The sequence below is a fragment of the Notamacropus eugenii genome, chromosome X (assembly GCF_028372415.1).
Source record: "Notamacropus eugenii isolate mMacEug1 chromosome X, mMacEug1.pri_v2, whole genome shotgun sequence".
In the NCBI taxonomy this organism is placed as follows: Eukaryota; Metazoa; Chordata; class Mammalia; order Diprotodontia; family Macropodidae; genus Notamacropus; species Notamacropus eugenii.
The window spans coordinates 10,920,441-10,932,648 of NC_092879.1; the positions used below are offsets into that span (position 1 = coordinate 10,920,441).

The window sequence follows — 12,208 nt, forward strand, 5'->3', positions numbered from 1 at the left end:
GGCTCTAAAGTGATTTTCCTAAAGTGCAGGTCATACCATGTTCCCTCCCCTACTCAATAAACTCCAGTGGCTCCCTATGGCCTCCAAGATCAAATATAAAATCTAATGTTTGGCTTTTAAAGCCCTTCATGATTTGGCTTCTTCCTACTTTTCTCATCTTCTTGTACCTTACTCATTCTCCCTCCTCCCACCCCATATTCTGCAATCCAATTACACTGGCCTCCCTTCATCTCCAGAACCCAAGTACATAAGCAGTCTCCCATGCCTGGACCTCTGTCCCTCCTCACCAACTCCTCCTGGTTTCTCAGGCTTCCTCCAAATCTCAACTAAAATCCCACCTTTGAAAGAAGCCTTTCTTGATCCCCCTTAATTTAAATGCCTTCCCCCTGAGACAGTCTCCAACTTATCCTGTATATATCATGTTTATACCCACTTGCCTGCATGTTGTCTCCCCCAGTAGACAGGAATCTCCTATCTGTTGTTGTCATTTTAACTTTGTATCCCCAGAACAGTGCACTGGGAATTAAGAATTAATTCACAGTGCCCAGTTAATTCGCCCTGAATTAAGCACTGTGCCTAGTGCTTAACGAATGTTTGTTGACTTGCCTTGACCTGGCTTGTCTTTGCACCAAGGCCTTCTCCAAATACTTCAGATGCCATTCCCAGATCATGTTCATTTCCAATTGCCAGCTTCTCCCTTCTGTCCAGTCTCTCCCAGACCGTTCTATGACCCCTGCCTGCCTGCTGGGACTCCAGTCTCTAGGCTTCCCTGAATACAACATCATCAACTGAGACAAGGTTAGACATCGAGGGAGAGTCTTGAACAGTCAACTCTCAATCTACCACTCTCTGACCACTGATGATCATCTTGGAGTCATTCTTCAATAATTAGCTTACCCTCAATCCATCATATACTCCTCAGCTCAGTAATTCTGAACCTCCCAGATCTCCATTCCCTACTGCCTGTTTCCTGGCTTCCACTCCCTGCAATCACACCCATCCAAATACCCCACCTCAGATCTACCCACCCCTTCCACTATGCTCTCTGGAAATCCTTCTTCATGGATAACAAATTACTTTTCATATTAAACCTTTTTTCCTTTCTTGCTCCCTCCATTTTCTTGCTTTCACTGAGACCCTGATGATACAACTTCCCTGGGTACCTTTTCTAACACAGGCTACACTTTTACTCATACCCACAACTCACTGGTTGTGGGGGCATCCGAACACTCCTTTCTCCCCAGTACCATGTCCAGGCGCTCTCTCCATCCCCATCACTCAGAAAACTCTCCTTTTGTGTGGTTCATTCAATCCAAATTTATCACCCAATCAAGACTCTGGTTGTTTACTGATCCTCAGAACATTCTCCTTCCTTTATCCTTCACGATCTTTCCTCCTCAACTTCAGTCCTCATACTAGGAGATATGTATATAGACATGCATATAGGTATACATATACACACATGCATACATACACATACACACACATATGTATGTTGTGTTTGTTCTTCATTTTCAAAGAGGACCATGATATCATGGAAATGATGACATGACTTGCAGTTGACTTTGATTTGAGTGAAGGAGGGCTGTGCAAGGTCACCAATCTCATTTTTTCCTCCAGAGCCATCTGGATCCAGTGACCAGATATTCGTCAGGATGACTGGAGATGGCCCTGGAGGCAGTGGGAGACCCTGGCCCTTTTAGGCCTTTTAGGTCTTTTCAGGTACTCACTTAGAGGGAGGTAATGCTCATTCAGTGAATAGGCCTCTTTAAGAAATGGGTCTAGGATTATGCCCAAAGGGCTACAAAAATGTGCATACCTTTTGACCCAGGAATATCACTTCTAGGACTGTATCCCAAAGAGATCATAAAAATGGGAAAGGGTCCCACATGTACAAAAATATCTATAGCAGCTCTCTTTGTGGTGGCCCAAAACTGGAAACTGAGGGGATGCCCATCAATTGGGAAATGGCTGAACAAATTGTGGTATATGAATGTAATGGAATACTATTGTGCTGTAAGAAATGATGACCAGGAAGACTTCAGAGAGGCCTGGAAAGGCTTATATGAACTGATGCTGAGTGAAAGGAGCAGAACCAGGAGAACTTTGTACACAGCAATAACCACAGTGTGTGAGGAATTTTTCTGGTAGACTTAGTCCTTCATAGCAATGCAAGGACCTAAAAAATTCCCAATGCACTCTGGAGGCAAAATGCCTTCCACATCCAGAGAAAGAATTAGGGAATTGGATGGCAGAGTGAAGCAGACCATTTTCTTTTGTATTATGTTTTGTTTTGTGTTATGGTTTCTCTCATTCATTTTACTTCTATGCAACATGACTAAGGTGAAAATGTATTTAACAGGAATGTATGTGTAGAACCTATATAAGATTGTAAGTCTTCTCAGGGAGGGAGTGGGGAGGGAAGGGAGAAGGAGGGGGAGGGAGGGGAAAAAATCTAAGATCTGGCGGTGTACATAAAACCATTTTACCTAGAAGCCTCATGCTTTCTCTTCTGGAGGCCCCTGTACTGATGGAAATTGAGTGTAGAGTAGAATAATAGGGTGTTGGGAGCTTGATGACCTGGGAAATGGGAATTCTGTCCTATTCCTTGAGAGCAGTGTAGAGAAAATTGTATAATAATAGCTTCAGGTTAACAAACATTCTTATTATGTAACTTAAAAAAAAAAAAACTAATAGATGTTTGGAGCTTTCACAGTCTCTTTCTGAACTTTGTTTACTTCTATAGAAATTGATTGGCTAACCTGCAAAGGTATTATGTATTAATTTGGCTTAATTAATATTATACAATACCAGCAATGGAATTTTTAAAAATCAGGCTATTATTTATAGTCTGAGGCACTTTTAGACTTCAGGAAGGCTGATCACTTTTGAATTTGCTTTTTATGTAAGAGAATAAGCCTAGTAGCTGGGAGAACATAGGGCTTACAAGGAGTGTGTAAAGATTAAGGAAGCTGTTTAATTGCTAGAAGGAAGGGAAGAAACAGGGAGTAAGCTTTTATATGGCATCTACTCTGTGCTGGTTCTGTGCTAAGTACTTTTTAAAAAAATAAATGTAATCTCATTTGATATTCACTTAAGATAGGAAGTTGTTTTAATCTTTACAAGTTATACTTTGTAGGGAAAATGAGAAAATTACTTAAGAAGTAATCAAAGAAAAGAATAAAATAATTTTTGAATTTCATGTTCTTTAAGTTTGACTGATCATAAAAGAGCATTAAATACCTAACACTGAACTGTGACATCTGCAAAGACTAGTTTCCTATCTGCTAACAGCTTATATTCTCTCTCTATTAGATTTTAAGCCCCTTCGGAGGAGGAGTCTCCCCAGTACTTACTAGACATTTAATAAATGCAAGAACAAATTCATGAAAATATCCAAGTGATTTTATGTCCAAAGCCTCTGTATAATTAAGATTAATTCTGATCCTTGATGGATAGTCCACAGAAGTCCTGGACCCTGTCTATATAGTCATTTTAATACTAAAACTACCTTATTAATCACTGAGGTTGTCTCTTCTTTATGCCCTGTATTCTGTGTTACTAAATACTGTTAATTATTGTTTTGAAATGTCTTATATCTGCCCATTTTTTATTCTTACTTCTATCACCCTAGTTCATGACTTGATAATTTTGGAGTAACTGTTTCTCTTTGGAACAGCAGCCCTGAGGGTCTTCCCCTCCCAACTTCATTTTTTTCTTCTAATTAAAGGGGCCATCCCTAGACTCACTTTTAAAAACTTATTTTATTTGTTTTCAGTGTTCTACAATCACTTCTATATGTATATATGTGTGTGTGTGTGTGTGTGTGTGTATACACACATATACATATAAACGCACACATATATTTATGGAGAGTAAGAGAGCTTCCTCCAACACGCTAACATCGCAGTTCTATCTACTCCCCTCTCATGAAGCACCACTCACTTCCATTCCACCTCAGCTATGGACACAGACAGTCACACTCTAGTTGTAGGCATAAGTCATCAGTGTTCCTCTTCCATGTTCATGAAAACTGAAATTCCTTTGGCTGATCATTCCACCTATCTTGGAAGTGCCAATCCTGTTTTGGGCCTTACTCCTCAGCTCTTTCCCACATTTTCACTCCTGCTCTGGCCACACTCTCCCCCATGGGGAGCCAGTTCTACTCTGCACTGTAATCTACATGTAAGGCCTTCACCTTCTTATCTTATCACTGACCATGTCCTGTCAAGCCTTGGATTACTCCAGCCCTCTGCTGCTTTCACTCCTACTCATGCTGATTCAAGCTGGAGAAAATCACAAAATTGTGTTGCCTAGCTCCATTTCAAATGGACCCTTACCAAAGCAAAGCCATCCTCTTACACCTTACAATTGATTCTCTACGTGTGTTTGTTTGTCCTTCATTGCTGAAGAAGACCATGGCATCAGAGAAATGATGACATGAGTTGCACTTGACTTTGTTTTGAGTGAAGGAGGGCTGTGCAGGTCACCAGCCTCACTTCCTCTCCTGGGCCATCTGGATCCAGTGACTGGATCAAGATGACTGGAGATGACCCAGGATGAGGCAAGTTAAGTGACTTGCCCAAGGTCACACAGCTATTGAGTGTCAAGTGTCTGAGGTGAGATTTGAACTCAGATCCTCCTGACTCCTGCACTGGTGCTCTATCCACTGCACCACCTAGCTGCCAATTGATTCTCTATATTACTGATCACAGTGGTTATTTCAAACATTTTCATCTCTCTTCAAGCCTCCCTTGGCACTTCAAATCCCAGTCTCTTAGCTGAGGACCTTGAAGGCCATTTGCCAAGAACTCTTTCTTCTCCCCTCCCCCTCCTTATCTTACATCACTCAGATGCCTTCCCCCACTACCTTTTCCTCCTTCATCCCTGTCTCACATGAAGAGGTGGTAAGGCAAGCTCCTCTGTATGAACACTTGATCCCATTCCATCCCATCCTTGTCTCACTGTGGCCTCCAACCCCTCAGTTCTCAGACTACTGACTGCCCCCTCTATCATCTCCACCCTCCCACTAATCTTTAGTCTCTCTCTATCTACTAACTTCTCCCCTGTTTACTACCAACATGACAATGTCTCTCCCTTTCTTAAAAAATCCTCACTTGATCTGACCATCCCCACTAGGTCTGGACACCTATCTATCTGCTCCTTCACAGCTAAACGTATCAAGAAAGCCATCTACAGTTGGTATTTCCATTTCTATCACTCTCTTCTAAACCCTCCCCAGTCTTGCTCCTGCCCTCAACATTATACTGACACTACTCTCTCCAAAGTTGCCAACGATCTTTTACTTGTCAAATGTAATGGCCTTTACTCAATGCTGATTCTCCTTGGGCTCTCTGAAGTCCTGGATACTGTCAATCACCCTCTTTGCCTAGATACTCTCTTCTCTCTAGGTTTTCATGACATTGATCTCTCCAGATTCTTCTGCTACCTAGATGACCCCTCTTTGGTCTCCTTTGCTGGATCTTCACCCAGGTCATATCCACTAGCTAGGTGGAGGGGGACTCCCAAAACTCTCTCCTATGTCCGTTTCTCTTCTCCCTCCATACTATTTCACTTGGTTGATCTCTTCAGCTCCCATGGATTAAATTATCATTTCTACAAATATGAATTCAAGATCTATTTATCCAACTCTAACCACTCTCCTGACTTCTAATCTCACATCACCAACTGACTATTGTACATCTTGAAATGAATGTCCTGCAGACATCTCAAATTTAACATGTCCAAAACTAAACTCACTATCTTTTCCCCATATACCTAACCCTAACTTTCTGTCTAACCTCCCTATTACTCCCTATTACTTCAGTCACACTGACTTGCCATCTTGGTTTCTCATTCAAACTGACTCCACATATTTGCTCTACCCAAGTTGTTTCTGCCTTCACACTGTCTCACATATACATCCTCTTATCTCCACTCACAGGTGCTCTCATTACCTCACACCTGAACAATAATTGCAATAGTTTGCTGATTGGTCTTCCTGTCTCAATTCTCTCCTCACTCCAGTCTATTCAAGTATCACAATAATTTCTAAAAGGAAATGATAATGGAAACTTTGATAGTAGGATTATAGTGGCCAAAATGATATTTGTTAAGCATAGATCTAACCATGTCACCTCCTCATTCGATGAATTCCCGTGCCTCCCTATAACCTCCAGGATCAAATATAAAGTCCTCTGTTTGACTTTTAAAAGCCTTTCCTAACCTGGCTCCTTCCTACCTTTCCAGTTTTCTCATACGTCCATCCTACGTTCCAGTGATCACTCTTCAATTCATTGATTGGCCAACAACAGATCCTAGCCCAAGCCCCATTTAGTGGTCATTGTTTGGGCCCTGATTGGTTCAGAGTGAGTGTAAATAGTAATTGTTTCTGTTTTGGCCAAAAACCTAGAAGATCTTCCCCTCCCAGACTGATTTTTTTGGGGACTAGGTAATAGAAGCCATTGTCTGTCTCATTCCTTACCTAGCCTTAATCAGTGAATGCGTGTTGCCTCAATCAAACTAAGACCTGGAAAAGACCTTAGCTTAAAAAGGCCAAGGTCTTCCACTACATCCAGGGTCAGCTCCTGTCATCCTGATCTATATCCTGCCGCTGACCCAGATGGCTCCAGGGGAGAAAGTGAGGCTGGTGACTTTGCACCGCCCTCCCTCACTTAAATCCAATTCACTTGCATATCATGGCATCACCTTCCTGAAGCCATGGTCCTATTTGAGAACGAAGGACAAGCAAAGATCCAGTGATACCAGCTTCCTCGCTGTTTCTCCTGCAAGACCTCCTATCTCCCAAGCTGGGGCCTTTTCCCTGGCTGTCCTGTCTCCCCTTTGTGGTCAGTTGAATAAATCATACCCAAAGAACTTGATTGATTAGCTTTCAATGTCAACACAAAGGTCTCCCCAGTGGAGTGCCACCAGGGGGCATTTCTTGGCCCTATCTTATAATCAAAGGATGCTCGATTTAGAGCTGAAGGTGGCCTTAGGCATCAACTAGTTCAATGGGTGATAAGAGCAAGGAAAATGACTTGTCCAAAGTCATGCAAGCAGCAAACAGCTGATGTGGCTTGGAGACTCAAATCTACGCCTCATTTTTCCTGCTTTTTTTCTTTCTAGACTGATTTCCAAGATTCCCTCCCCCTCTTACCAAGAGTGTATCCTCAACTTCTCCATAAAGCAAAGGTCCCAAAATGCCCGATTCATGTTGACTAGACTGAGGTGTCTTGAAAGTTTCATCTGTGTAGGCCATGTATCGGGCTTTCTTATACTTCCTGCCAAGCTGCTGAGGATGACTGTTCAGAAAATGATTTTTGGAATCTCTGAAAAGAAGTAAAAAAGATAAGAGGGTGACATAAAGCTCTCATCATAAGTCCTAAGGGAAAGATAAGAGACTGAAATCCAGTTCAGAAGCTCTGAGCAAGGCAAGCTTGTGTGGCTGACACAGAGTTGTAGAAAGGAGGGCTGGGGGAGGCAGCAACACTAGCAGACAGGCCAAAGGCAGCAACCCCCCATCGGTCCTCTAACGCAGCTACTCTAGGTATTATTGCCCCCATTTTATAGCAGAGGAAACCAAGTCTAAGAGGGTCTGAGAGAGTCTGAAGTGATTTGCCAAGGTCACATTGGCACTAAATGGGGGGGTCCTGGAACCCACATTCTCCACCTCCAAATGCAGCACTCTTCGTTATGCAGTGTTGTTTGCCACACTGGAATGAGAAAGGGAAGGTGACAAAGTTGAATAATACCTGCTTGCTCTCAGCTGTCCTTGCACTTGTCCACCTGTTTTTGGGATACCTTCCAGGTATCTCCCAACCAGATGGAAATGATCCCTCAGCTGCAATAAGTTCCACTGAACCAAGGCTCTCTTATTCTGAGGCAATGGCAAGTGTCTTTGGAGCAGGAGACCAAGAGGGTAGACAGAGAAAAGGCCAGACTCAGGGTGGGAAGTGGACAGTGGGAGAGACCTGTTGTGACCTACCTCTGACCTGTACCAACTCACCTGACTGAGGGGTCAACAAGGGCTGCAGGTGCATAGTCCCAGTCCGCCTCTTGTACTGCTATGTAATGAAGCCATGCTTTGGGGTGCTTCTTGGCCACCGATCGCGCTTGGAGGAAGGGAGAATCGCTGGCATCAGCCAACAGGAACACCTCTGTGTCCTGCTCATAGTCATCATAGTAGGCCTCTGAAGCACTCTCCCTCTGGACCTGGGGCTCCTCAGGACAGGTTTCCACATGGACGTAGGCTTCCATGCCATCTGGGGTACAGAAAGACAAACCTCTGTTAGCACAAGCCCTGAGAGCCTGGCCTATGTGAGGACAGCGCACCCCCAACAAAACCCACACTATTTTCTGACCTCTCCTTTGATTACTCAACTGGCTGAGCTAATCCCAACTCCCCCAGGTTGGCCTTCCCATGACCTTTGTCTCTTCAACAGCTCAGATCTCAGTGCTCCTCCACCTGGCTCATTCCATCTGCTGGTTTTGTGGCTTCCAGTCTCCTTAATCTGGCCTAAGTGGCTTCCCCCTTCCCAGAGTGCATTTCAGTCTGCAGGGATTCTTAACATGGAGCCTTAGCTAAGCCAGGAGAGGGTCTTAGGGTGGAGTGCACCTCCATACTGTTGAAGAAATGCCATTTCCTTCCTTTCAAGCTCATAAAAAGAATCCCCAGCCCTACAATTTCATGGCTAGTGAGGCAGGAAGATACCGTGGTTCGTTCTATTTCTCAATAGCTTTTACCCCAAACCATATGCTGAAGTAATTTCCAGCTGAGCAGAACTAGCCATTTCAGCACATGCTCCCACGTCACCTTCTCTTTTGAGTTCTCCCCCCAATCTCTGGCCCCAAAGGGGGACATAGTCAAGTGAATTTGGCTTTGACCCCCACTCTCAGTTTTCCCTTACCATCTTTTCCTTGCAGGAATTTCTCCACCTTTACACCACATACCATGGATAAAGGGAATTATTCCCACAGGAATATTTCCCTTGCTTGGAGATTCCCCAGCTCCACACTCAGAGTCCCAGTATTTTCCCTCTTCTGATTCAGTTAATGTGAACTATGCAATGAGCCAGACTGAATTATCACTTTGAGACCAGTAGGTGGTGCCACTGACCATCATCTTCCAGGAGTGGTTCCCTGATGTGCTAGTACAAGGACATCTGTTGTCCCTTCACTTATAGTTATTTCTGAATCTTGGCGACCTCATTAGAGGTTTTCTTGGTAAAGACATTGGAGTGGTTTGCCATGTCCTTTTTCAGTTCATTTTATAGATGAGGAAACTGAGGCAAAGAGAGTGCAGTGACTTGCCCAGGGTCACACAGCTAGTTAAGCCTCAGAGGCCAAAATTAAAGTCAGGAAGATGAATCTCCAGGCCTAGTACTCTATCCACTTCACCTCCTAGCTGCCCATAGTACATCTAGCACCTTTGAGATATAAGGGTGGCATCAGATTCTTGATCATAATTCAGCTGTAACTAACTCAATATGTGTCAGGAGAGATCAAGAGACTATGAAAAGAAAAGAGGAAAGAGAAAAAGTAAAAATCTGGGACCAGGTAGAGTTACTTCTTGTCTGTCTCCTGCCTTTGAGGTGGACCTCAGACCATTTGTAATTTTTCACAAATTAACAGTTTTTCTTATTGGGGCTGCACTTGCTTGGGGCTCTATTAATGGAGGAGGGTCATGGTTCAAAGCTGAACTGAGAGAAGGAAATGAGCCAATCTGGGGATAAGGCAGGCACTCTTAGCCAAGAGCTCAGTTTACCACAGATGGAGATAACAACTTGAAGGGGACCAGAGAACTCCTCAGCCATGCTCATCTCTCATTAGAAAGATTTGGGGGCTTCAGAGGATGGGCAAAAATAGGAACCATTAAATTCCAAGAAGCTCTGGGGCATCAGGGAATTCTATTACCTATAGCTTGATGGGTTCCTTTTCCCAAAGGTAACTTCTGAGTGTGTGAGAACTTTCCACTCACCAGCAGTCAGCACTGTGGGAAAACTTGGGGCTGGATCTTGGACTACATTCAGAGAGGTCCAACTGCTAGAATTTAGGAGGGTCTCCTTGTGTTCTGCCCTATCTGACCTCATCGAGAGGATTGTGTTCAGTTCTAGGTACCACATTTTAAGAGGAATATTGATAAGCTAGAGGAGGTCCAGAGGAGGACAGTCAAGATGGAAAAAAGGTCTTGAGACCATGTAGTAGGAAGGTCAGTTGAAAGAGATGGTCATGTTTCGCCTCGGAGAAGAGAAAACAGGGGAACATAGGAGCTGCCGTCAAGCGTCTGGAGAAGACAGACCAGGCTTGTTCTCTTTGGCCCCACAGGACAGAACCAAGGGCAAGGAATGTAAGATGTAAAGAAACAGCTTTAGGCTTGACACAAGGAAAGACATGTTCTAACACTCAGAGCTACTCCAGTGTGGCTGCTTTGAGAACTGGGATATTTCTCATCACTGGAGATGGCAAGCAGAGGCTGGACAAGTACTCGGTGGGCTGTTGTAGTACAGGTTGACCTGGATTAGAAAGGGGCTAAGGCCTCTTCCCACTGTGAGAATCTGTGACTCTATCCGCACCCCCCCCATAACACGCATCTCTACCCCCATCCCCCCCCACTATGAGGTGACTCTCCTATTGTACATAGAGCTAGGCAGTAACAATTCTGTCTTCAGATCTCCTCAGGGGCCCCTAAGATATTACCATGTTGGTGAGATGAGATCTGGCAAAACATCAGGAAGTGGCCAGTATCCATAGGCAGTGTCTGGGCAGTGAGAAAGGTGGCTGGGGAGATCTCCAGAGAAGTAAGGCGGTGATTTCTCACGAGGAATGTATGGCTTTCCAGAAAAATCGAGTGGACTTCAGGAGCAGTGCCCATCCCAATGACATGCCAATGCACCAACTTCCTGTGACACACTAGCAGATCTGCAAAGGATCATGCACTCAGTCAACAAGCTTTTCAGAAGCCCGTCCTCTATGCCAGGCAATGGGGTGCCAAAGCCAATGATCTTTAACCTCAAAGACCTTACATTTGAACATATGCACATGTATCAGCATATTAGAAGACATATACAAAATGGACTCCTCTTCCTCTAGCCCTCTCCTTCTCTCCCTCCCCTTTCTCTTTCCTTCCTTTCATCACCCATCCCATCCCAACTTAGCCCAGGCCGGGGCTCTTGTTCTAAGCTGGCTTCTAAGCCATATCTGTACAACTTGGCAACAGGTAGGGGCCATCATTAAAACAGGCTAAACTTTGGGTTGCAGATAGGTTTTTAGTGGCTCACTTTCTAAGTAAAGGTATGTTAATGATTAAATTATTTTGCAAATAGTTTAGATATAAATAGTTTATAAATAAAAATAAACTATTTTTCAAATAAAAGGGAAGTTTTGATTAATATCAATTAATTACACTTATTACTTAAGACTTTTATCTATCATTATATTGTTCTTCTCAGACTAGAGAGATCAAAGATGGTCGGTTGCCGCAGGTCACATAACAAACAGGAAAAAGTGGGCGACTCAGCCCGCAAGTTCCATGATGGGCACAATAGTGAGGCATGGGCAAAGCCCTCGTTACAACTTGACTTTCTTTTATACCTTCTACATTTTTTGTGGGCTACCCAAAATCCTTTGGCGGGCTGCAAGCAGCTCCCAAGCCATATGTTGTGCAGCCCTGTTCTCAGCCAAGGTCAGATACCATCACAGTAGGAAGCTACACTGAATTTTGGCCAAGGACCAAGTCTTATGGGAAGCACTCACAAAGAAGCCTGAATGTGGTTCCCACCTTCAGAAACTCACCATCCATAGAGGTATGCTAAAATCTCAGCTTGTTCTAGTCCTCCTGACACCACCCGCCATGTCCACTCCCTAGCCACAAGTCAGTATAGTACGTTTGTATTGCCGCCAGTATCAGAGGGGCACCAACAGGGAGTAAGATTACAAAGGGGAACATGGAGGTCATGTACTAACCATCCCAATGATCAAAGGAACATAATTTACAATTTCCATCATATATTAACCAGAAATCACCACCTGGTAGTAGGTACTTAATCAGGAAGTGCCATCTAGGCACTGTTCTCAGGGCCAGTGATATGTAAACCTCAGACAAATTTCAAGCATCCAAAGGAAAAGCAGCAGATCACCGAATGGTGCTGATCATTTTAAGATGATGTGGACATGTTCAAAGTTTAACTGATAACTTGAAAATGATTTG

General features: G+C 43.8%; 1 protein-coding gene across 1 annotated transcript in view; it reads right to left on the reverse strand.

Annotated features, from left to right (window-relative positions):
• The window catches only part of F8 (coagulation factor VIII), a 124,678-nt gene that overhangs the window by 72,843 nt on the left and 39,627 nt on the right, over positions 1–12,208 (reverse strand). The window contains exons 7-9 of the mRNA XM_072626568.1: positions 10,699–10,920; positions 8,009–8,264; positions 7,160–7,331 (exon numbers count right to left, since the gene is read on the reverse strand). Coding sequence (XP_072482669.1) covers positions 7,160–7,331; positions 8,009–8,264; positions 10,699–10,920 — 650 coding nt within the window. The remainder of the gene's footprint in view (positions 1–7,159; positions 7,332–8,008; positions 8,265–10,698; positions 10,921–12,208) is intronic.